The following is a 24926-nucleotide window of genomic DNA, read 5'->3' as shown; positions in this document are numbered from 1 at the left end:
CCTTTTGGAGAGCTATTTCGAGATGTGATATCCAGAAACATTTCATCAGCACTTGTTCAGATAAATTTATTTTGTTGGTGCGTGTCTCATTTTATTACTTCAGTATGTTGGTTTTATGCATATTCTGTGCTTTTTTCTTTTTTATTGAAACATACAGAAATTTACACATAAACATTTTCACAAATTGAGCACAGCCATAAAAACTGTGTCTATATAGATTAATTTTAAAAAAATTTTAATGATATCGTTTAGAAGAAAAATGAACCATTGTGAAACTGCTTTGTATAAAGGGAAATGTGATCCTTAAACTTTTTCCTTGTACTTTCACATTAGCTTGCTTCCTATCAACTAATATATTAAGAATTAACTAATTATTCAGCTCATCTTGTATATTGATATTGTATATCTAGTGCTACTTTTTTCGAAATAAAAATTATTGACCCGAGAAATGTATTATAAATGTGCTTTTCAAGGGTCTTTGAAGAAAATCGAGTAGAGGGGAATGTTGTTCATGTCTAGTTGCTGTCAAGAAAAATTACCTAAAATTTGATAATCAAAAGAGTGTACAATAAGTTCTTTCAATGCCACGTTGGGAGTTTTGTTTAATGGGCCCACTTAATCCTTATTCTTGTGCTCCTCTTTCTATTTACTATTTGGTTAAGGCCCAGAACTGGGAAGTTATCTATTAGCTTATTAGCTTATAGACCTTTCTTCAGTAGAGAGACAATTCTAAAGGTTATGATTTTATTGCCCTGTAGGACATTAACAGGTTCTTTTTTTTTTTTTTTTTTTTTTTTTTTTTTTAAAATCTAACCTACCAGTCCTATTCTGACACTGAAAAAAAAAAAAGTCTTTTCTTATGGACTGTATAAAAGCCTGTTCCACAAAAGCTCTTGGAACTAGCCTTACCATCTCACTGGTTCCTTCATTAATGAGTTGAATAACATTTTGACACATGTTCAATTTATATTTGTGTGAGTCACTTTTTTAACTTTTTGAAAATCAACATTTGATACTACCATTGAATTTTTGACCTGTACCTTCACATTCTACCTAGCAACTGACTTTCTAGGGCATGCAAAGTCATGCACAAAGATTCCAAACTCCCAGTGGGTGAAAGTAATTATCCTCATTTCTATTGTTTCTTCAGAGAAAGTTTATAATGTAAAACCAGGTATTAATAACTAAAATGTCTGAATAAATTTTCTTTCCCCGCCCCCCTAGGCTGAAGCACATACAGCATTCACATGGAGTAACATTTTGAGACATTTTTCTGTTGCAAGTGAGAAAGAAGAAAACCAATACAGAAGCAGACCGCCTCTTGTGTGTGTATCTTGTTGTTACTGCTTTTTATAACTCGGTTTAGTAATGAAGCCACCATTATGTCCTCAGTCAGTGAAGTAAATGTTGATATCAAAGATTTCCTAATGAGCATTAACTTGGAGCAGTATCTCTTACACTTCCGTGAGTTTGGTTTTAATACCGTGAAGGACTGTGCAGCAATAAATGACAGCATTCTACACAAAATTGGAATATCACCTACGGGACACCGGAGGAGGATAATTAAACAGTTACAGATAATCCTGTCAAAAATGCAAGATATCCCAATATATGCAAATATTCATAAAACAAAGAAGAATGATGAGACTTCAAAGGCTCACCATGCTCCGTCTTCTGATCAGGATACCTGCATAGAACTTTCAGATTCACATTGTGTTCAGACACCTAGCCCGACGCAGTTGGAGATCATTACAAAAAATATTGATCAAAGTGACGTCAGTCTGGAAAATAGCCAGCCTCTTAAATCAAATGATAAGCTGTCTCTTCCTGAACACAACTTTCCCATTCTAGAAGAAGAACCAGACCTGAATTTAGGTTCTTTACAGGATTCTGTATTTGGTAGTGAAAGTATTAAAGTAGAATCTTTGGTTACAAAGAAGACTATGGATTGTACAATTGAAGAACAAACAGAAAAAGTTGATTTGGTCTCAGAAAATGTGAGTAAGCTTCCTAATGCAGACCCTGAATGCCTTTCTCTTGACTGTTCATTATCAGAAGCAAATTCTGGAAATGGAACTAATGGTTTATTAGAAAGATCATCACCATCCCCATTCTTTAAATTTCAAGGAGAAATGGTTGTAAATGACTTGTATGTTCCATCATCACCATTCCTAGCACCTATGAGAAGTCGTAGCAAGTTGGTTTCAAGGCCATCTCGATCTTTTCTGCTGAGACATCGGCCTGTACCAGAGATTCCAGGGTCAACAAAAGGAATTACAGGGAGGTAAGAAATTTTATGATAAGCTATAAGTACTCAATTTGGGGGAATTTAGTTATTTTTAACAATTATATTTTCAGCGTTTCTTTCTAAATTTGACTTCTATTAATTCACCTGTTCAACCAACCTCTTTATTTTCTTTTAAAACGTTTTCATCATGCCACTTCTCTCATACACTATTTCCCAGAGTATGTTTCCAGCTTATAACTGCCTGGGACTCTTTAGCTTTGTCCCATCTAATTGGGATAACATCCCTTCCTTTGATTCTGTGTGGGTATTTTTTCCCATGCCTCCCCTAACACATCTGATATTAATTACATTATTCTATGAGTGGAGTTCTCATAGTTGAATTGCTGACTCTGTCTCCCCACAGAATTATTTGTTCTTTGGCAGAGGCCATGTTTCTAACATTTGTATCTGCCTGGCACTATGGTTGACATAAATTAATAATTCAACACACATCTAGCGAGTACATACTTGGTATTGGTCACTATGATAGGTGCGAAGGAGGTAGTATTAAACAACAAAATTCAGCAGAGTAAATTCGAAGATCTAATGGGCTTTATATTGATTCATGAATTGGGCAGCATCCCAGTTTCCGTTAGCAAACAGAAAGGAGCCCCAAGGAGTTGTATAAAGTGAAAGACTTTCATAGGCAGATAGAGGTGAGGCAAGGAAGTTATTCTGGGAAAAAATGGATGGTTTCAGGCAAGATCACTTTCCTTAGGGAGAGGAGACTGGGGTCTGTCCTATAGAATACCTCACTAGTGTTGACCAGATAATTCTCTATTGACTGGTTAAAGATTACATTCCTGAGAGAGGCTATAACTGCAATTGGGTTAAATTTTAAGTCTCAATTTGGTGATGTGAGGCTTAGCACGAGTGACTCCATTTTGGGCCAGTTTGTTCGGTTCTTTTTCTTTTTTCTGTCTTTCAACAATTGAGAAGAATAAAAGGGCTTGAAGTATGATGGAGAAGATAGATGTAAAAAGATGTTAACAGTACAATATGAAACCAGGTCCACGAGAGACGGGAACTCAAAAGTGGGGGCCGACCTGCCTGTCAGGTCCTTGGTAGACTGAGGTAACGGCAGAGTCTGAGAGGAGCAGACTTAAAGCAGAGAGAGCTTTTATCTGTTTCTTGAAGTTACACCTAAAATATTTACAGTTTTACTCTAAAGTTGTGCGTGTGTGTGTGTGTGTGTGTGTGTGTGTGTTTCATGAAAAGCTAACACTTGTCTCTTTGCTGGGTGTCATGAGGCTGTTCAAGTTTGACTGTTACTGCTGTGGCATTGAAAGCTATTCCAGATGGCTTGCAGTGGCTGGAAGCTGGCATTGCGGTGGTGAGGTCCTCCTTCCCACTCTCTACTCTTCCTGCTCCTGTTCTCTTGCCCTGAGGCACCTTCAATAGTTACAGTGCCGATCCTGGTTGTATTTGCAAGAGAAAATGTGGAAATTTAGTTTGTACAAGAGGAAACATGGCAATTAGAAGACCGTTAATTTAAGAATCTCCTGTGAGAGCATCAACTCTTTGAAGGTAGAAGCCCTAATCCGTTTGCACAGCTTGGCATCCCTGGTGCCAATGGCAGAGTCTAGTGTTTACTGGGAAATCAGTGGTAATAGTGTCATTAAACACGTACGTGCTAGTTTGGTTTTTAATTTTCTGTGGGTTATCTAATTCTCACAGTGGCCCTGTGAGGTAGATAATAGTCATCCATTTTCTTGGGTAACTTAGGTAAGTGAGCCTTAGGTTAATTTTCCCAGGATCCCAAGGATAGTAAACTGAGATTTCATTCTAGAAAATGCAACTCCAGAACCCACTTTCTAAACCACTTATTTAGTAAATACTATTACAAATTTTGATTGCATATATAGGCATACCTTAGAGGTATTGCAGGTTCAGTTCTAGACCACCCCAATAAAGTGGGTTAAATTCTTTTTGCTGGTGGAGGGTCTTGCCTTCAATTTGTAAAAAGAAAAAATGGAACATCTGTGAAGCACAATAAAGCTAAACACAATAAAACGAGATATGCCTGTATAAGAACCAGAATATTTCTTAGGAATGTCGGTGATCATTTTTGTATGACACGTTAGCTTTAAACTGTTTTGCTAATTTTAAACAATTAAAAGAATAAAGTGAGAAAGACTGCCATGAGTACACATTAAAATTGTATCTTTGTCAGAATAGCATCCTTTTGGAGTCGTGAGGGCAACTTCACATCAGCATTTGGTTTAAGTTTTAAACAAGATGTGCTATTTTTCATAAATTGAAAGGCTTGTTATTCTCATTGTCAACCTGTGATTGTTTGTGGTGAAGAATGAAACTTTATTCAGTGCAAACAGCTCAATTGTGACAGAGCACACTGTGAGAAAAGCAAGGCCGTGGAATAGCGCAGTAGCGTTATAGCTCAATTATGAAACAGCATACGTGGAACAGCATGGCTGTGAGGCAGCCCTGTGGCCAGGCCCCTTTCTGGCTAGACAGCTGGGTGCTGGTCTGATCTGCTCTGTTCTACCTGCTCTGTTCTGCTCCACGCTGCTCTTGCGAGATGTCTTAGTTATTTCAGCTCCAGCTGGGGAAATGCAGTCTTCAGTCTTAGATGGAAAGGAAAACAACGCTCCCTGAGCTGACATATGTAGAGATAAGTCCCCACTCCTGGTTCGGGATTGGTTTGTTATCATGCAAATGAGGCTCCAAGTCCTTGCAGTTTGATTGGTCCAAAAGGCACTGTCTCGATTGTTCAGAGTGAAGTTGCTCTTGTTAGTTAAGATGCTGATGGAGACATAGCTGCACATCTTGAATTGGATGGGGACAATTTCAGTCCTATTGGTCGAAATGTAATTCCAGGAACTCCTTTGTAAGGGCTGGTTTAGACAGCAAGAACAGTGCAAGGAGGCAGTTCAGTGCAGGAGGCCGGCAGCTTTAGTGTAGGCTTCTCTCTGAATTGCAGTTTGAGTGAGAGGCCCCAGTGTAGAAATGGCTGCTATGTTATGATTTTTTGTTGTTGTTGTTATTGTTCATTTTTTTTTTTTTTTTTTTTTGAACCTGGTTAGCCACCAGGAGCCCTTAAGCCCTTATTGGTAGGTGTCTTCTTTTCCAGGTTCTACACTATTGTGACCATGAATCTTTGAAAATTAGAATGGAAGTAACATTAAAATTAGTAGTAAATAACTTAGTGGCATCTGCATTATTGCCCAGATTACCCACTGTAGCCTATTTTTTCTCCTTTGATTATGGCAGCAAATGGTAGCTATGCATTTGTCATGGTTAGATCATAAAATAAGAAAGTAATTAAGTCATTTTTAGACTTCACCGTCTATTTTTACTTGAAGTCCTCACCAGAATAGCAAATGGTAATTGCACATTTTTAAAAGTTTTATAATTTGACTTTTAAAATAAAATTGTGGATTATGTAATCCAAGATATTTTCCAATCAAATAACATCTAAATAACATTTAGTGTATTCCTTAATGTACCAAAGAAATATATTTCTCTGTGGCCGATGCTTTTAACATAATTTATTTGCTAATTAAACGTTTCATACAACTATTAAAAGGAATACAGTGCTTGATGTGCTTTCCTGAGTTGAAATCCTTTGTTTCTCTCTTGTGGACAGTCCCTCCAGACTGTTCCTCTGGGTTCTCAGACACTGTTGAATCTCCAGTTAAATGGATTAATTTTGCTCTTGCCTTGAGTTTCTTCCCTGAATTCCTGTCTGCTCCTTCTCATGGGAAGGCTGGACTGGGTGGGGCTGTGTTGAACAATGCACCTCAGGTGCCCTTTTAAATTCTCTCTTGAAGGCCAGATCAGAAGTAGGCCGGAAGAGCCAGCTTCTTCTTTATCGCCTTCACTTGGAAGTCTCCTTAGTCCCAAGGAGACTTCTAAGCAGAAAGCAAGTCCAAACCAGCTGCCATTTCTCTGGGAGTGATAGGTGCGTCCTCTGATCCTTCCAGGAAAATCCTCCTTAGTGCTCAAGGCAGGAACAAACAGGTATCTTTCAGCTACTGAAGAGGTACCTTTCTTCTCCTCAGTTTAATGATTTTTACACATCATTCATGCAACTGTTTTATCCTTTGGTACAAGTCACAAAGCTCTCTTCTTTAGGTATTGTGACTCTCTTGTTCCTTTAAGAATTTGTTTTGACCATTCTGGATTATTTATAGTTGTATGAAAATTACAGTCACTTAAAAGAATGCCCACTGGCATCTTTTTTGGGATTATGTTGACTCTATATCAATATGCGGAGAATTGACATTTTAATGTTGACTCTTCTAAACTATGAACATGTTATATCTGTCCATTTATTTAGGTCTTCTTTAATTTTTCTCAGCAATGTTTTATAGTTTTTCAGTGTGCAGATCTTGCTCATATTTCTATAACTTTACACCTTAGTAGTTCATGTTTTTGTATTTTATTGTAAAAATTGTATTTTCAAATCATTTTTCAGTTGTTCATTGCCGATATTTAGACATATTATTGACACTTTTTTTCAGAAGCTTTTTGGTAGATTGTTTACGATTTTCTATTTACTAGATACCTTCTAAGTATAAGATACCTTCGTGTCCAATTTACGTGCCTTTTTTTTTTTTCTTTTTCTTGTGTTATTGTACTGACTGGGACCACCGAATTAACGTGAATGCAGGGAGAGCAGACTTCCTTGCCTTACTCTCAGTCTCAGGGGAAACCATTCAGTCTTTAACCATTAGTTACGATGTAGGTTTTTCATTAATTCCCTTTATTAGTTTGAGGGTTTCCTTCTGTTTCTAGCTTGCTGAGAATCTTTGTCATTAATGGATGTTGAATTTTGTCAGGTGTTTTTTCTGGATCTGTTGTCATGAGCATGTGATTTGTTTCCCTTATTTTCTTAATTTAGTGACTTACATTTTTCTATTTTAAACTAATTTTGCTTTTCTAGGGTAAACCTCATGTTATTTTTATATATTGGATTTGCTTGTTAATATTTTGTTAATTTTGTTAATGATTTTTGAATCCACGTGCATGAGGAATGCTTATCTAACATTTATCTGTAGTATTGTTTTTGACTGGTTTTGGTATCAGTAATACTGGGCTTAAGGAATGAGTTTGGAAGTACTCCCTCCTTCCCTATTTTTGAAAAAGTTTGTGTAGAGTTGGTATTTTTTCCTTAAGTGTTTGGTGGAATTCATCAGTAAAGTGTCTGGGCCTGGAGTTTTTTGTGGGTAGGTGATTAATTACTAACTTCAGTTTTTTAAATAGATATAGGGATAGCAAAGTTTTCTGTTTATTCTTGTGTCATATTTGGTAATTTGTATCTCAAGGAATTTTTTCCATTTTATCTAATCTGTTGAATATATTGACATAAAGTTTTTCTTAATAATCCGTAAGTATTCCTTTCATGTTTGCAGGATTGGTAGTGATGTCCCCTCTTTCATTTCTAATATTGGTAATTTATGGTCAATCTTTTATTTTCCTTTCCTGAGGATTATCAATTTTATTGATCTTTGGTTACAAATTATTTTTAAAATGTCCATATTCTGTTTTATTGATTTCTGTTTTTTTTTTGTTGTTCTTTTGAACTTTCTTACTTGTAGTTACTTAGGCAGATATGTATTTAAGGACACTATCCAAGTCCTTATATTTATCTGGAAAACTAGATAGAATTCTTTCCTATAGTAGCAGATATTCATTTTTTTTTCTTTCTCATTGCTATTATATTGTATTCCTATCATTACCTGTAATGTATAATGTTTCTCTCCCAAGACCTTTGAGGAAAAGTCTTGTTTATTTTCATATTATGTTCATAGAGCCAGACACCTTTTTTATTCAGCACTATAAAGCTAAAGACAAAATGGAAAACTACATAAATACTGAATTCTAGTTAGAAAATTGGTTTCTCAGATGGATAAGAACAGCCATTTCGAAATTGCCTTTGTTCATACTAGCATTGGGCAAATATGTTTATTTGCTTTTCTGAATTATAAATGTGAGAAGCAAACATTTGTAAATTCATTAAATCTCTTCCTTTATACTATTTAGAAAAACACTTTTGTTGAATTTGGCCATTTTGCTTATTTAAATTCAAAATTATTTTTCAGTATTGGTTTTTCTACCCCAAAAGAATGTATGTCTCTATAATTAATCCTTTACTCACATTAAAACATCAATTTTTACTTACCTATTTTAACTTATCTGTTTTTCTCTTTGGTTTAAGCTATTTCCGAGAGAGAAGAAATGTCGCTACCTCAACTGGAAAGTCTGTGACACAGCAGAGTGAGTCTTAGCATTTCAAATCTCTGTAAATTAGCACTCATTTGATAGTCTTAAATGTGTTTAGATTGTGATCTAGAAGACAGCCCGCCTGCAGAATAGGTAATAATGGGAATGACTGTCTGCTGGGGTTCATATTACTTCAGATACTTTTACAAGTGAGTGCATAAAAGGCACTCCTATACATGCAAACTCCTGGAAATTTGCACGTGGCAATATAAAAAGATTTTTTTTTTGTACAGGCTTCATTATCATTAGCCACAGTCGAAGGCATTTAACTGAATTAAGTAGTTTCTGACAGTCTGAGCTACAGGACATAGATTTATGGGAAGTAATTTTGCCATGGTAACAGGATAGGGCTGACTTTGCTCTGGTGAATTGATCATTGACAGAGGCTTTTCTTTCTTTTTAAAAATTCTACTGCAACAAGTTAAAGAACATTCTCCTCAACAATAAGATCCAAACGCTTGGCTACTAAACCTTAACATTTTATTTTATTTTTTTTTGCAATATTAGAAAATGCAAATGTTGAGAATCTTTTCCTGTAGACCAGTGTAATTCAAAGATGGTGGAAATTCTCTTGAAATAATTTACTTACACATATGTTAGCAGCTATGGAGTCAGAGGGATTATATTAAGTAGATTCTGGTATTTTGAGTGGTATAACATCTAGTTAACGAACTTTAATAATATATCGAAAGTTATGGAATTACAATTAATTTTCAGCCATTAATACACTTTTCTTAATTAGGAACTAACTTTGTAGTTGGCAACCCGACAATTTTTATTGTATGTGGAAAATGTGCTTGGTTATGTTAATGTGAATCTTAGAGGACAGCAAGGACATATATGACGTATCACACTAAAAAAATAGTAATATGTCATAGTGTGAAGTGAGGGATATATACAGTGAGTGCTACATCAAGATCATGGGGAGACTTGGTTAGGGGATAAAAATTTTGAGCATAATTTTGGACTCTCAGAGAAAAAAAGCTTAAGTTGTCATATTGCTTTAAAATAGTTAAACACATGTCTTTTTTAGAAATAATAATTCACATTATCCACATCTTTCCATTCTCATTCTGTAATTCCCACAGAAGATTCAAATGAGGAGAACTCATCTTCCATCTTTCCTTATGGAGAGACCTTTCTCTTCCAGAGACTAGAAAATTCCAAGGTCAGTCCCATATCTTTTAATTTTTTTCCATATTCAGTGCTTTTCTCTTTTGTGTATATTTGCCACTTCATTTTCCTGTAAGCCATTTGAAGAATGTTTTATTAAAGATTGAACTTTTCAGTCAGGAAAATACTGTTCTGTAAAATCATGTTAAATTTATATCTTTAAATATATATCACAGAAACATTATCAGTTCGACTTTAGAAATAGAAGGCTTTCAAAAATTTCCACAAGTTACTTGAAAAAACAAACCAACCAACCCAAAACCCAGTAAAAGAAAAGCAAATAGATAACCCCTCCTATATTTTGCTTTGCGTTATACACAAATACAGACTTCTAACTATTTCCATATCTTAATTATTCAGTTTATGCCTTAGTCTTCCTAATCCAGTACTTGTGCTCAATTGCTATTTTATTTCTTGGTCATGATAAAGAAAAGCTAGAAGACAAAATATAAGTGGGAAAGTAAGAGTAAACAGATTTTATTCTCGATTAGCATCTTTTGTTTTTCTTAGTTGAAATCATTGTTATTCATGATTTAAATAAAATATTTAAAAAAATCGTGAAAGGCTACTGTTTAATATTATCTCCCTAATTAAATTTGTACTGAAAATTAATCTAGGCAATTAGTTATTTCTTTACTACAACTAGACCTAGATATTGTGGATCTTTGTAGAATATTGCAACCTTAAAAAAAAGTCCTTTTTTTTTTTTTTTTTTTTTTTTTTTTTTTTTTTTTTTTTTATAGAAGAGGTCTATAAAGAATGAATTTTGGACCCATGAAGAAAAACCCAAAGGGGAGGGAACTACTGAAAGAGACTCTTTTTTTACCCAATCAAGGTATGTGGTCATGATTGATGATAACTAATTCTTTTGAATAAAATGTTGACTTCTTGCTCATATTATACTATTATATTTCTAAGAAAATAGTTTACGTCGGTAAGTTCAAGTATTTTTAAATGTTTCAAAAACAATTCATTTTAATAATTGAATTTAATCAAGAATATAGTGATATTCTGTAGCAGATTATTTTTGTTTTTCCCTTATCGAAACCACTCTCCCCTCCGCAGTGTCATTTATGTGGTGATTAGGATTGTACTTTTAAGATGAGAAGTTATGTTAATATGAAGAAGAAAAGGGCAGTGCAAAAAATGTCATTATGGGAGGTGCAGAATTTTTACAGATGTAATGTAGTATTCTTATTGGGATTTCAGCATTGACAATGATCCAGTTATTTGAATTGCACATGAAATTAAGAGTTTTTAAGGCACCAACTCAAATTTTATTTTTCTCACAGCTTTATTAGGATTTGGTATACTGGATCATTATTTGACATCTGTTTTATCTTCAGTTTTATTCTTCATTTTCCAAGGCCAGCACTGTTGTGGGTTTCCTTGAGTTGAAACTAAAGGAAAATATTAAAACTTAAGGATGATACCAAAATACTAATTGAGTATCTTCAGCAAGTGTTTGATGTAGCCCTCTTATTATGTAAAATGTAGAAGGGGCCAGGCTAAATCATTCTTTAAGGAAGTAATGGCTTTTAGAACATATCTAGAAGGATGTAATTTGACCCCCAGATACATCTGTCTTATTGATTAGCAAAATATACTTTGTAGTGAGTTTTATTATACATAAATTACTCATTTATTATAAATTACTCATATATTCATAACACCTAAGCATATTGCTTAGGTGTTATGAATATATTTTAGTAGATATTATATGCTACCCAGTTTTTACCTTCTGAGTATACCCTGACTCTCATTTTCTAGCTAGCATGGTGGTGAAGTTTTTCCTCATTAGCGTTGCAAAATAATGCTAAGGCTATCACCACTCAGAGGTAGTCTGTGTTTTATTACATTATAGTGGAACATAGGGTCCTTGGAGTTGATGAGTGGAGAGCCAGAGAAAGGGTAACAAGTTTGGAAGTAAGATCTGCAGAAAGGTAAGTTAGTGGTTCCTGATGTTGCCCAGGCACTAGGGTTCGGGCTGGCCGCTAAGTGGTACTGGTGAAGATGTTTAAGTTGCGATGCACAAGTATGGTCAGTCTCCGTCCTTACTACCGCACCCAACCTTTGGAAGAAATATCACATTAAATGATACGTAAGAAAAAATATACTATGCCTAGTAATGTTCAGATATGTCTTAGGATAATGAGAGATTTCTATTTAAATTTTCTGGAAGAGTTTTTAAAATTATCAGGTAGGTTAATTTTAAGATTTTCCTGGCCTTAAATTTCTGCAGCTGGTTGTTTATAAATTTAAGAACGTAACCTACAACTTAAATGACATATGGCACTTCGAAATGTTTACGCCATGCTTTTCTGTTCAGCACATATGATAACAGGAGGGAGAATGTAAGTGAAGACAAGGTGGAAGATATTTGGATACCTCGAGAAGACAAAAACAGTTTTCCCAAAGCCTGTGCTTCAGATTCAGAATATTCAACAGTAGAAGAATGCTTTCAGAGTTTAAGAAGAAAGAATTCAAAGGCATCTAAATCTAGGACTCAAAAAACTTCGGACCCTGTCAGTAGGCACAGTTACCCGTTAAGCTTGACAAGTGGAAATGCCGTGTCATCATCAGTCATTTCCTCAAATGCAATCTCTCCTTATGCCTGTTTTTATGGATCATCTGCCAGTAAGGTTAAATCGGGCTGGCTGGACAAGCTCTCCCCTCAAGGGTACGTATGCAGTCATTTATTTATTTATTTTTTTCATAAGTGACATTTTAAAAAATTTCTAGATTGTTTCTAACCCTTTTAGATTGCTGCCACTCTCCACCCTTTCCTACTCCCTCCCCCTTGTGCATACAGATCCAGTTTTTAGGTACTTGCAACACGCTTTTGTAAATAAATGCCATTCTTTAGACATAGGGACGGACACGTGCAGTGTGCTAGATGGAATGCTGGGTTAAGATTCTGAAGAGCAGTTAAAACTGGAAGTTATTATTTCACCCCTAGATTCTTAAGGTTAGTTTCTGACTTCGCACCAAAATACGCTATTCTGTGTCCCAATTTGTAGCAAAGAAAATCAACACAGATTGAGTTAGTATTACTCAGCCCACACTGTTTAGCTTTTGCTCATATCATAATAGTGTTCTGTTCGGGAATACAAGGCTTATTGTAATTAAGCAAAAGTATGTTATTGTTAGATTTAGGACTTCACCGTTAGTGATATATTTTGATTTTTCATGTTGCACAGGAGGTCAGAGTCCCTTGAATATTATACTTTTCAAACAGATTTATCATTTCTGTTTACAGAGAAACTTATGTCTTGTAAGCATTTTATAATACTGAGAAATCTTTGGGGAGGGATAATGTTTAATTTGAATTGTTTTTTGGCATCTTGATTTTTGGATGTCTTTTAAAATACTTGTTTGAAATGTTCCTTATAAATTATTAAATTATTTTGGAGTTAAACCTCTCATGTTTAAGTATTTAACATGGTGAGTCTCTACAATGTGCTGGTTTTCTCTATTTCCTCCCAAATGTACACATTTCTAGAAAGTCTTCATTTGACCTAAAATAAATTATATTAGAAAAAATTACCAGAAGGAGCATCAGTTGACTAGTGAGTTCTGAAGAAAGAAAGAACGAAAAAACCCAAAACAGCAACAACAAAAATCCCAAATGCCAACACTTTTATGGTTAGTAATTATATGGTTAACACTTCACAGAATTGCATTCTTTTAGCAAACTATATGTTGAATAAACTGAAGCAGAATAGTTCTTAGTATCAGTTCCTTTCTAGTTACGTTAGGATGACAAAGCCAAATAGCAAAGATATGAGTCAGCCCTCAAACATACATACTGGTGAAATGAAACAGTGAGCTGGAATGTGCTCAAATCTTTCATTTTTGTCCAATTTAAGTGTTTAGAGAGATCCTAGGGCTCTCTGAAAGTATCACCAGAAGATTTAGCGGGCTCTGGGTCCCGAGCCCTTAGCAGCTGTGGTTTTCTGCATGATCTCCTGAACTCCAATGGCACCTTGCTGTTTGCAGAGTTGGTCTGTTTATGCTCTGGGCACACTGCAGAACCTGCCCCGTTATCGGCCACCTCTGGGACAGTTAGAACATTTTCCCTTTCTCTCTATCAGAACCTGGCTCTCCATCCTTTCCATTCTGAACTTGCCTACGGTTAGATGCACTATGTTTTCTGATTTATATTTTTGTATTTTAGGGGAAACTTTTTGGGCTTAAAAGTTTTTCTCCTGGGTACTAGGATGAATGGAGATAGGAAAGCAAACAAAAGAGCTTGTTATATCACTAAGAAATTAAAAAAAATTCTTCTCTGTGATTATATTGCTGTGACTGGATAGAAATATGTGTAACTGGCCAAGAAGCATGTATTTATTAGACTAGAAGTAGAATCTGAATTTTCCCTTTTCACAATTAGACTCCATAGGCCATTGTGAGGTTGTTTGAGATGCTCATTAGTTCGAAAAAGTGATGCCTACCGATTCCTTATGCAGAGGTTACTGAGCTTTGTTTAACTCGCGGTCACATGTCTCTTTGGTGCAGGCAGCACTAATTTAGATGACATTCTGAATTCCATAGGAAAGGTATTAGCAAACTTTTTCTGTAAATGGTCAGATAATAAATATTTTAATCTTTACAGCCATATGATCTCTATGGGACATCAGCAGCTCAGCAGTTGTAGCATGAAAGCAGCCATGAGAATATGTAAGCCAATGAATGAGGCTATGTTTCAGTAAAACTTTATAAATACAGATAATGAGCCGGATTTGGCCTGTGGGCCATGGAGTCACAAGACAGATTAGATAATTGGCTCAAACCTTATACCACCTTCCTCCATCTCCCCTGGACCCCAAATAGAAAATTATAACCTGAACAATCCCCAAATAAGGAAACCACTTCCTATTATTCTTTTAAATATAGAAGGAATAAGGAGCAAGAGCCCTCTTCAGGGATGCTTGCACTTCTTTCTACCCGGAATGCTCTCTCACCTGAGAGCAACATGGCTTATACCTTATTTCCCTCAGGTCCTTGCTGTAATGTCTCCTTTGCATTGAGGCTTTGGACACTAAATTTAAAATTATCTCTGCCATTCCCATACCATCCCATCACTCCCTTAATTTTTCTCTCTGGGACTCATATACTAGATGATTTGTTTATTTTATGTGTGCTCCATGGGGACAGCATCTGTATTGGCTTTTGTTTCCTGTGGCATCAGTAGCTATAGCACTGCCTGGCACGTGGTAGATGTTCTTAGTGTTTGCTGTTGAATGAATGGGTAAAAAAAAAAAAAAAAAAAAACATATTTTTTCCTTTAAATTCTCCTAAAGCAGCTAGTTTTTATTTTATTTTTTATAGAGATCTCGTAAAACTGAATTCTAAACACTATAGTGGGTGAAAATCTGAGGTGTCATTGATAGTGCTAGTATACTTTAACAGATCAGTGGACTCGCAGTGTTCTTGTTATAATTCTGTTTCCTTCTTAGAGACACGTGTATTGTCAGAACACAGTTTAAAAACAAATCACTGCACTCAACTCAGTTTTATCCTCCACATACTGTTTGAAACTGTCCTCAGTCATGACTGACATTAAACAAAATAATCAAATTTATAATCTGGATTTATTTCCCATGATTGAGTATCTGTTTGCTTTTGAAATGGAAATGCCAGTTCTGAATTAAGGAACAACATGTGAAAATCGCCCAATACTTAGTAAGAAAATAATTGTGTAACATTATGCAACCAAATATTGAAACATTTCCTGTTGAGCTTAAAGTATAAAATTTATTTAAATATTTGAATGATCTAATTATAATATAGCCCAATACTATTGGTTTACAAAATTGTGTGGAAGAAACTTGATAAAATGTTGAACTTGGGTCTTTTATTAGTATTTCAAGTAGGTCAAACAGATGAAAAACTTAATAAATGGTACTTGTTTTACAAAACTCACTGGGTTTTAAGGATTAAAAACAAGTCTCTCCCCCTGCCCTTTTCTAGCTGTAGCTAATAAACTCAAGCTTTTCAGCAAATGTGACTAGATGCAAATATGAAAGACTGGATATAATTTATTCCAGAATTTTCCAAATATGTAACTCAGAGGAATCCCGTGAGTTATTATAAAAAAAACATTCTTCAGTGTGTTGTACCTATTCCAGAAGATGCATATATTGAAATATCCAAGAATATCTGCAACAGAAAACTCTTTTGACTTCAACTTACTGTTTTCTAAAGATGTTTGTTCAGCACAGAGTGTATTTCTAAAAACTACGGTGTATCTTGAGTTAATATTTTACTTGACAAGATGTTTTAGGACTTTTATTTCTTACTCAACTGAATTCTCCACTTGATCTTAGCCAAAAGGCCAAGAAGCAGTCAACTAAATTCTCTTTAAAAATAGTATTAATTTTTAATCATGGAGAAGCATTGTGTGATAATGTGAGCCTAAGACAGTAGCAGAAGCTGAACATGTGAAGCTAATTCAGCCATTTAAGTAAAAATATACTTAAGAATTTATGGAGAAGAACAAAGATAAGTGAGATGCGTATTTCCTTTTTGCATTTTCCATTTAGAACAAAAAAATATATGAAAATAAAAATAAAGGCAAAAGACAGAAAGGTTCACAGAGTACAGAATCATGAGGTTACAGAGGGGTTGAGAAAACATTTCTTGATAGACTTTATAGGGAAAAGTAGCCACAGTTCAGTTGTTTTTTGGGAAATGGATACGTTTTGAACTGGCATTTTTAGATTAAATACTTTTCTGGCTATAGAGAGTGAAAGAGTACTAACGTAGGCAATATCTGGAGGTCCTGAAGTCTGTGAGATGGACAGTAGATGTTAATTGTAGTTATTTTATAGAAGATGCAAGGTTGGGCTTTAGGATCAGGAAGGAGACACTGCTAGTGAATTTCAAGTTAAAGTTGAACAGAGACCTTAGGGAAAATACCAAGAAGTCAAATCCCAGGCAGTGGTTAGGAGACAGATTTCTGAGAAGCCCGTGCCCATGACTAGGGGGGAGATCCGAGCTTATACTACTGGGGATGTTGTCAGTAACTGATTTTTCAGCCAGTGCTCAGTGTCTCTAAGACCGCTTTAGAGGAGCCTTCTACCGCCATGGTACACAAGTGTGAATGCAAATCTCATGAGAATGATGGCCTGTGGATGGCCTTTCAGTGAAAAGCAACTGTTAGCAGAAACTTGACAAGTCTCTGTCCTACCCAGGTGTTATGTATCCATCACCTCCTTGAACTTAAAGTTGAATCTTAAATCTCTGATAAAAAGTATCTTTTTACAGTACTGACAAACTAGTTGGCCATTTATCAAGTTATCATCACTTGTAAAGACTGCCAAACAAATAAAAAGCCTCAATGTTTTATTTGTAGTTAGAGGGGAAAAAACACTTTAGTTTTAGTGTTTATTAAAATAACATGGTTTATTTATTTTAGTCTGACTGCAGAGAAATAAATAAGGGTGTTGGAGTCAGATTAAAATGAGAGTTTCAAGCTATCATTTATTTGCTGTGTGACTCAGTGTCTCAGAACCTCCATTTCCCACACCAAACTGTAAGGCCAAGACTTCCTCTATGGGATCAGTTGGAAAAGTAGGTAACATTAGGCCTTTTACTTAATCAGGACTCAATAAACCTCAGTTTTCTTTTTCTTCAGAAGAGCATCATTTTAGTTCAGGTGACCTTTGATAATGTTACTGAAAGTGAGTTCTAGCCAGTTCTTTTCTTGGCACATGTAATGTAAAGAGATCATATGTTCCCATTAAACTTTCAAAATTAAAATTTTGGGTCGTTATAAAAGTACATAAGTTTAAAGCATCAGAAAGTTCTACATGGCTTGTTAAAAAAAAAAAAAAAGCGAACATAGCAGATTTTTTCTCTCCTTCTACTTCTTCACAGGAGAGAGCCACTTTCAACTCCTTTAGTAATTTCTTCTGGTATTTACTATGTCTATCTTAATAATATTTTTATACTAATTCTCACTTTTCAGTATTAGGAATTAACCGTTGAGGTACTACCATGGAATATGATATTTATTCATTTTTATTACTGTCTATCCTTCTGCATTCCATTCTGGCACAGACAATGGTCCACATTAATCATCCTTTTAATAGAGTTGCATAAAAGCTAGGCATTATCTGTAGTTTTATACTCTTTGTGTAAATGAGCTATGAAGCATATTGTAATTAATTTTTATTTCTTTGCAACCTTTAGTTTTCCTCGGAATTAATAGTTGTTGATTTATTTCTTGGTTGCTTAATATTGTATATAGTTACTCATTTATCCTGTTATTCTTCCTCAGAAATATACATCTGTGAAATGACCAAAATACATATATGTGTCAGTTTCATCATCCTACAGCCTCCTAAGAAAACTTGTTCAGTTAGAGCTGGTTGTTTCCCAGGCCTGCTGCACAATTAGCATTCTGTGATTCTCTTCATCATTATCCTGGGGATTTTTTATGGCTCTCTGTAGTGTTTTTATCTTTCCTCAGTCTCATGTCATTGCACACCACCCTCACTCCACCCCTTCACTCCTTGGGGCTTCCTGGAAAAAGGTGGATAGGAGGTATATTTTTTGAGATCTTGCATGTTGGTGTCATTTTTCTTCTAAGTATGCTTATTGATGATTTTTCATGGTTTGGAAATCTTGACTGAAAAGAATATCTCCAGATCAGCAGTCCATAGTCTTCCCTGATCTCTAGTATTGTAGAACCGGTACTAAGAATCTGATTCTTGATCCTTTATATAGAGCCTGTTCTTTAGTTCTGGGAGATTTTCTTGTTTTATTTCTTCGATAAATTTTCTGATTTTTCTTTCTGAAATTCCTGGTACTTTAGTTTTGGACTTCCTGCTGATAAAAATGTAGCTTTTCCATTTTTTCATTTCTGGAAAGTTTCTTCAATTTGTATTTTGAAACCCTATATTTAATATTGAAAACACTTTCTTTTGACTTTTTTTGAATAATATACTGTTAATTTTCCATGGATACAATATATTCCCTTATACCTCTGAGGAAATTAATATGTTTTTAAAGCATCTGTTTCTTTCAATTTTTTTGAGGGGTGTGGTCCTTCCCATCTTTTACCTTGGAGATGGTTTCCTCAAATGTCTTGTTAATTTTTGGCTGTTAATTTTTAAAGTGAGATCTCACAAAGCTAATTAGAACAGACTGATAAGTCTTATTATTTTTCATAAGATGTTCTTGCTAGGCCTTTCCTAATATGTTTCCTTGTAGACTCCTCATGCAAGTATCTTTTTAAAAGAATCCCCTTTTTGAGAGTGATAAGATTGGTAAAAAGTTTTTTGGGAGCTTAGTAAGGAAAGTGGACTTGGAGTGTAAATATTTACAACACAGACTTTTCATTTAATTCTCCTATTCTTAATACTGTCCCCTACTGTTGGCCATGTCTGAGACTTCCAGTCCAGAGAGCACCTGTTTCATCTTCTTCAGTGAAAAATGTTACTCTTCTTTTGAGGAAGAAGAGGGGCAGTCTTCCAGCAGTGTGAAATGAGAAAGGGATTCTGGGATGGAGTGATGAGGATACAAATTTATCTCTTAAATTGCCTTTCAAGAAATCTTCGTGTCCTTACCAACCGTCTGTCCTTCATAGTAACTTCTAGAATTAATTGGTGCCTCCTTCTCCTGAGACTTTCTGAGATTTTGTGGGTGAATTGATTTTCCTCTCAATGTGATGGCTTTCAGGCTTAGCAGTTGGCTCTCTGAAGCCCTCTAAGTCACTTCCTTTCCTTCCTTCTGCTTTTCTGATTTCTAAATATTGTTCCTGTCTTCAGTGTTGGTTTATAGGTATTTATTTTTATTTGTTTTTTAATCCTTTGAAGTTTGGGGAAAAGTAACAATAGATGAAAGCTTTTAATTGATCATCTTGATGAAGCTGGTTTCACGTTGGATTTTTTCTTTTTTTTAACAGAGTATGACTCCACACAATAGAAGTGTGAATCTTTTAACATAGCTTTTTCGTATATCATGTAAGCACTAAGCTCTTTGTAAAAATTGGTTGTCACACATAAAAATTCGTGCTTTATCATTGACTTTAAAATGTCTTTTTAACACCTGGAATTTTATGTTAAATAATATGTTTTTCTCATTTAAAGTGTTAGGTATAGCACAGATGGATTTTAGAGAATTTTTTTTTTTTACTCCAAACACATTTTGGTTCATATAATCTTGAAAGTTCTCATTTTGGTTTGCTTAAAAGGGAGGAAATGCATTTTAGAATAGAAACATGCTGGAATTTTATAGAAATATACTAATTTCTTGGAACTGTATCTATAAAATACTTCATAACTAATATTTTAAGTGTCATACTTAAAAGAGTAATTAGGTAAAATAATAATTAGCTAAATAAGAAATGAGTGATTATATAAAAATCTATACTTTTGGAAATTGTAGTTTAGAAAATATTGTGTCTAGGGTTAGGGCAGAGAATGATAAAATGTGCATATAATACTTTAGGATTATTTAAACAAGGGAGATGAATCTGGAAAAGCATATTGATATATTTTTTTCTCATATATTGTTTAGAATGATTAACATGTATGTTTGTGATAATTTAAGTACCATGGTTTATTAAGCCATAAATTTGACTTAGTGCCTTTAAGATTCATTCCAGTTTGATATTTAAAAATGACAACTTGGTAGCCTCCGCCACCTTAACCATCATTGGTAGCATGCTTGTTTGATTTGGGGAGTTTTTCTAAAGCTATCAGATATACTCTTTAAAAAAAAAAAATCCTTCTGGCACTTAGGAATGATATTAAACAGAAGCGTCTCTGTGTTAACGCTTTATAAATAGAGATTTAATTGTTTGTGTATACACTGTTGTTAAAAAGAATTTTTTAAGATACACAATTTTGGGACAACAGAAACTGACACCAGGTGGTGAAGCTGTATTTATGAAAGCAATTGAAAATTTAGACCACCTGCCCTACCTCGGCTCAAGGGAAGAGTTTGTAGAAATCCATTCAATAACACTGCACAAGTCAAACTGTTCTTAAAAAGCTTCTTTAAGAAATGTTTCCCTTTAGAACCCTTAAAACAAAATAGGATAAAACTTAGGCTAATATGTTTCTTGTCTACTTAACCTATTTTTCCTAAAGGAATTCTGAAGCACTTTGCAAAATTGAACTCATATAAAATGGGTAGAGGTCAAATGTTATTGCTGCCTAAAGGGATGCCCAGAAGGCTTTGCTGTAAAATGTGCTAGAGTCAAGTTTGCCCGGGGTTAAGAGCACAGGCTGCCTGGATTTGACTCCCAGGTATACCCTTTACTGGTTGTGTGATGTAGGCAAATTATTAAACCTACCAGTGCCTCTATGCCTTCATCTGTAAAATGGGAATAATGTTACTTATATGGTTATTTGGAGGATTAAATGAATGAATGTTTGTATATAGCTTGTAGCAGTGCCTAGAACAAAGCACTATATAAGTGTTTGTTGCTTTTATTACCAAGATTATTGTGCCAAATAAATTGTTAATTGACTAAGGGTTTAAAATCTCTTCAGGTCTAATTCCTGTTGTGTGATAGTAGGAACATAGGCTAGGGTGACATTATATTTCATACTTTGTCTTTTTTTTTTCTTAACATTTACTAAACAAATTCAGCTGTTAAAAGATATTTGAGGGAAAGGCATAACTAAGAGAAAATGTGTGAAGTATTTTAGCAACCTCTAATTGTGTGTAGTAGATTAATTTTACATAATTCTAGTGGAATTAGTTGCTTGAAATCTAGTGGACTTGTTAAATACACAAGAGAAATATTTAACTTGTACAAAAAAGATGATTCTTAAAAATTTAATATTCAGTAGTGTTTATTAACTAAAGCTGTACATTTACATTTAGAAATACATCCTTCTCAAGCTTTTTAATATTTTAGTTGAAATTTTGATTAATTTATAGGGTTTACCAATATTAAATCCAATTTTTTATTTGGTAGAAAGGGGAATAATGTGAAGAACGATCTAAATGTACATTTTTTAAATTAGCCAATTATTAGAATTTGGTATTGAAGTTCACATGGAGAAAATAGCTAATTGAATGTTGACACATCAAGTGAGCAAAATATTGTTTATGTAGATTTAGTTTTAGAGACATCTTTTAAGTTGATTAATTTGCATTTTAAATAGAAAAATAACAAATGAGTAAATTTTAAAGAATATAATTTTAAAACATTTAAAATGTATTTTAAAATTAAATGGAAATTAATGATTAATTTTTCAGGTTTTCTGCAGGCTCTAATTTTTCTTTAATGAAGTAGTTTTACAAAGCTTTTATATGGTCACATAAAAATCTGATCTGTAGTATTTGAAAAAAGCAAAAAATGAAATTAAAGGCAAAGTGTTTTATTAGTATTTATTTTCTCTACATATAAAATGCAAATTTAAGTATTTTTCAGTGAAAATATATTCACCCATTTGCTCATTCATTAAATATGTATTAAGCACATTTTATATACTAGAAACTGTGGCAGTCACTGGTTTTACAATGAGAAACAAAACATAAATGGTTTCTACATTCAAGTAACTCAACATCTAGCATGGGAGATGAATGAAACAAAACAAATATATAATTACAAAATCTACGAAGTGTGATTAAGTAATGAGGTAGAGCAAGAGACCCAGGGGACTCAAAGGATCTATGTGGGAGTCAGAGAGGGCTACTTGGAGGCAATGACATTTGAGAACCCAAGGAAAAGGAGCCAGCCACTCACAGTTCATGTCACTCATTCATTCAAGGAATTATTTTTTTAGCGCTCTATTCGTCTCTGTGTTAGTTGCTGGTCATGGAGTAGAGAATAATGTTCTTGGACTTCGTCCTCGTGAAGCATTAAAGGCTGGTGTGGGAGACAGACATTAAGCATGTACACAGATGTGTATAATTGGAAATTGTGTTAACAGCTATGAGGAAAAGGGGAGGGTGCTTTGAGAGAATAATTTTGTATTCTGTTTGGATTGGCTCATTAGAGAAGAAATGTCTGGAGGTGGTTTAGGTAGAACTCTTAAAGATAAGGAATAATTGACAAGGGGAATACAGAGATAATGAAGGGTCCTAAGGAATTTATCTACACATAGATGTTGATTATTTTTATAATAAAATGGAAAGTTGTACGTTACAGAGCTATTTTACTACCATTCATAATGTAAGGCAGCTGGGGCCCAAACCAAATCTTGGTTTATAGAATTGCCGTTGAGATTGTGTGGGAAGATGTGTATTTACCTGCCTTTAAATTTGACAAGGTCAACGTGACATGTGTGTGAACTGATTTTGTTCAGTGTAGTATTGTGTGTTTGATAGTATTTCTTCACCTTTTAATTTTACTGCTGGGAATTTGAGGAACCCTTGGATTCGTGAAAGAAATGAAAACCAGATATCTGTAACACTGTCATGTATTGCAGTATTAAGAAAACACTTTGCAGACCAAAAGAAGTTAAAAAGAAGCAGAAAGATGGAGAAAGCGCTGGGTAGTAGGTTGGGGCTATGTGGTTTTAAAGTCTACATGTTATTATTTCACAATTCAGCACTTAATGGGAGGCCCTCTGCATTTTGCTTGAGTAATAGCTGTGTGCTGCTCTGGAAAAAGCCTGGCAGACAAATTCTCTACACTTCCTGAAGTCCTTTCTCTATCTCAGAAAGTTATGCAGTTCCTCATCTTCAACATGTTAGGACACAGCAAAAGGAAAAGATAGACATGGTTGTTATTTATGTATTTGTTTAGAAAAGACTTAAAAACACTGAGTTTTTATATCTTATCTGTGTTAAAGGCTAAAGGTATCTAGACTGTATCAATCCACACTGAGAGCCACTTAGACAAGAGGATATTCAAAACCTTTAGGATTGTCTTCAGGGAAGGAATAGAAACAGACCCCTCCGCCCTCCGCCCGCCCCTCCAAAAACCGAAACCAAACCAAAACAACAACAACAACAACAACAACAAAAACCCTCAAGTAGAAATGGTTCTTTACTGTTTCCTTATATAGCCAGAAAAATATTTTTACTCTTTCAGGCCTAAACAGAAAATATGTGATTACATTATTTTGCTTTGTTTCTCATGTCAGTAACCATTTTAGATGACATTTGCTTTTCATATGATTCTTTTTCAAAAAAGGTTAATGTTGCAATGAATTTTGGATGATTGTAAATGATTTTCTATATTTAGATAAGGTTTATTCAATCATAATTAAATAATTTGTGTATTGACAGAGCTTTTTTATTTTAGCAAATTATTATTCATGCTCCAAAGCAAAAATTCACGTAAAATAAGATCAATGTTAAAAGTTTAATGAGAGATGAATATTTATATTATCCTCATTAAAGGATTATCCCCATTAAGGGAAAGAAGTACACCGATAGTGTGTCTGACCACACTTTGTTTTGCGCTCAACCTTACAAATGTGGATGTCAACACTGTCAACAGTATCATTATTGTAACTACCTGTGTTGGCCGATTAGAAAGCGTCTTTCTCCTGCACACCATTGCAGGAACTGTACCTTGTCTTAGCCTATTGTTTTCTGTACTGTTTAACAGGAAACTGGAATATACTTGACATAGTTTCATTACAAATGTATTTGAAATCCAAGTTCATGTTACTTAAATGTAAAATAACAATTTCATATGTTTTATAGAAAACGCATGTTTCAGAAGAGATGGGTGAAATTTGATGGCTTTAGCATCTCTTATTACAATAATGAGAAGGTAAGTACATTTTATAGTCTTCAAAGATTGCTTTGTGCATGCTAAGTGTATAGGAAACTAAGCAAGTGATTTGGTTTTTAAGAATGGGAGTTGGCTTATCAACATGAAAAGAATTCGAAAAGGATAAAGCTTATTCTTTTTATAATTTAACTTTTTCTTGACACATAAAATTGAGATTTTTAAAAAAACTTGTATATCTAACAATTATTTATGGAATTTTTGGTACAGCCTATAAAAATGCTATGAGCAATATACAGATGAATAAGAAAGTGCCTTTATCTTAGAGAACACCAAAGAAAGTTTGCAAAATGATAGCACAGTAGGGAATGGCAAAGCAAGGAGAGGTTACTCTGTTCTTTGGAAGGGTTTGGGGAAGAACCAAGGGAGGCTTCTTGCATGAAATGTCATTTCTCATGGCCCTTGAAGAAAGAGGAATGTTTGTACACAGAGAAAATACAGCGCAGGACATGATAGCAGAGAGAACATTGAGATGCCCAGATGGAAAATCTGTCTTACATGGCTAGA

The 24926-nt window shown here is 34.5% G+C and overlaps 1 protein-coding gene across 6 annotated transcripts in view; it reads left to right on the top strand.

Moving 5' to 3' along the window:
- The window catches only part of ARAP2 (ArfGAP with RhoGAP domain, ankyrin repeat and PH domain 2), a 163807-nt gene that overhangs the window by 17583 nt on the left and 121298 nt on the right, over positions 1 to 24926 (top strand). For all 6 annotated transcript variants that reach the window (XR_004953060.1, XM_036227596.1, XM_036227598.1 and 3 more), the window contains exons 2-7: positions 1225 to 2284; positions 8469 to 8527; positions 9622 to 9701; positions 10450 to 10541; positions 12036 to 12386; positions 24332 to 24401. Coding sequence is in view for 5 of the 6 variants with exons in the window: in XM_036227596.1 (XP_036083489.1) it covers positions 1383 to 2284; positions 8469 to 8527; positions 9622 to 9701; positions 10450 to 10541; positions 12036 to 12386; positions 24332 to 24401 (1554 nt within the window). In the remaining variant the exon portion in view is untranslated. The remainder of the gene's footprint in view (positions 1 to 1224; positions 2285 to 8468; positions 8528 to 9621; positions 9702 to 10449; positions 10542 to 12035; positions 12387 to 24331; positions 24402 to 24926) is intronic.

Source organism: Rousettus aegyptiacus, unplaced genomic scaffold (assembly GCF_014176215.1).
Source record: "Rousettus aegyptiacus isolate mRouAeg1 unplaced genomic scaffold, mRouAeg1.p scaffold_m13_p_10, whole genome shotgun sequence".
NCBI classification, from domain to species: Eukaryota; Metazoa; Chordata; class Mammalia; order Chiroptera; family Pteropodidae; genus Rousettus; species Rousettus aegyptiacus.
Note: the sequence above shows the minus strand (reverse complement) of the source record. Positions and strands in the feature narration are given on the sequence as shown.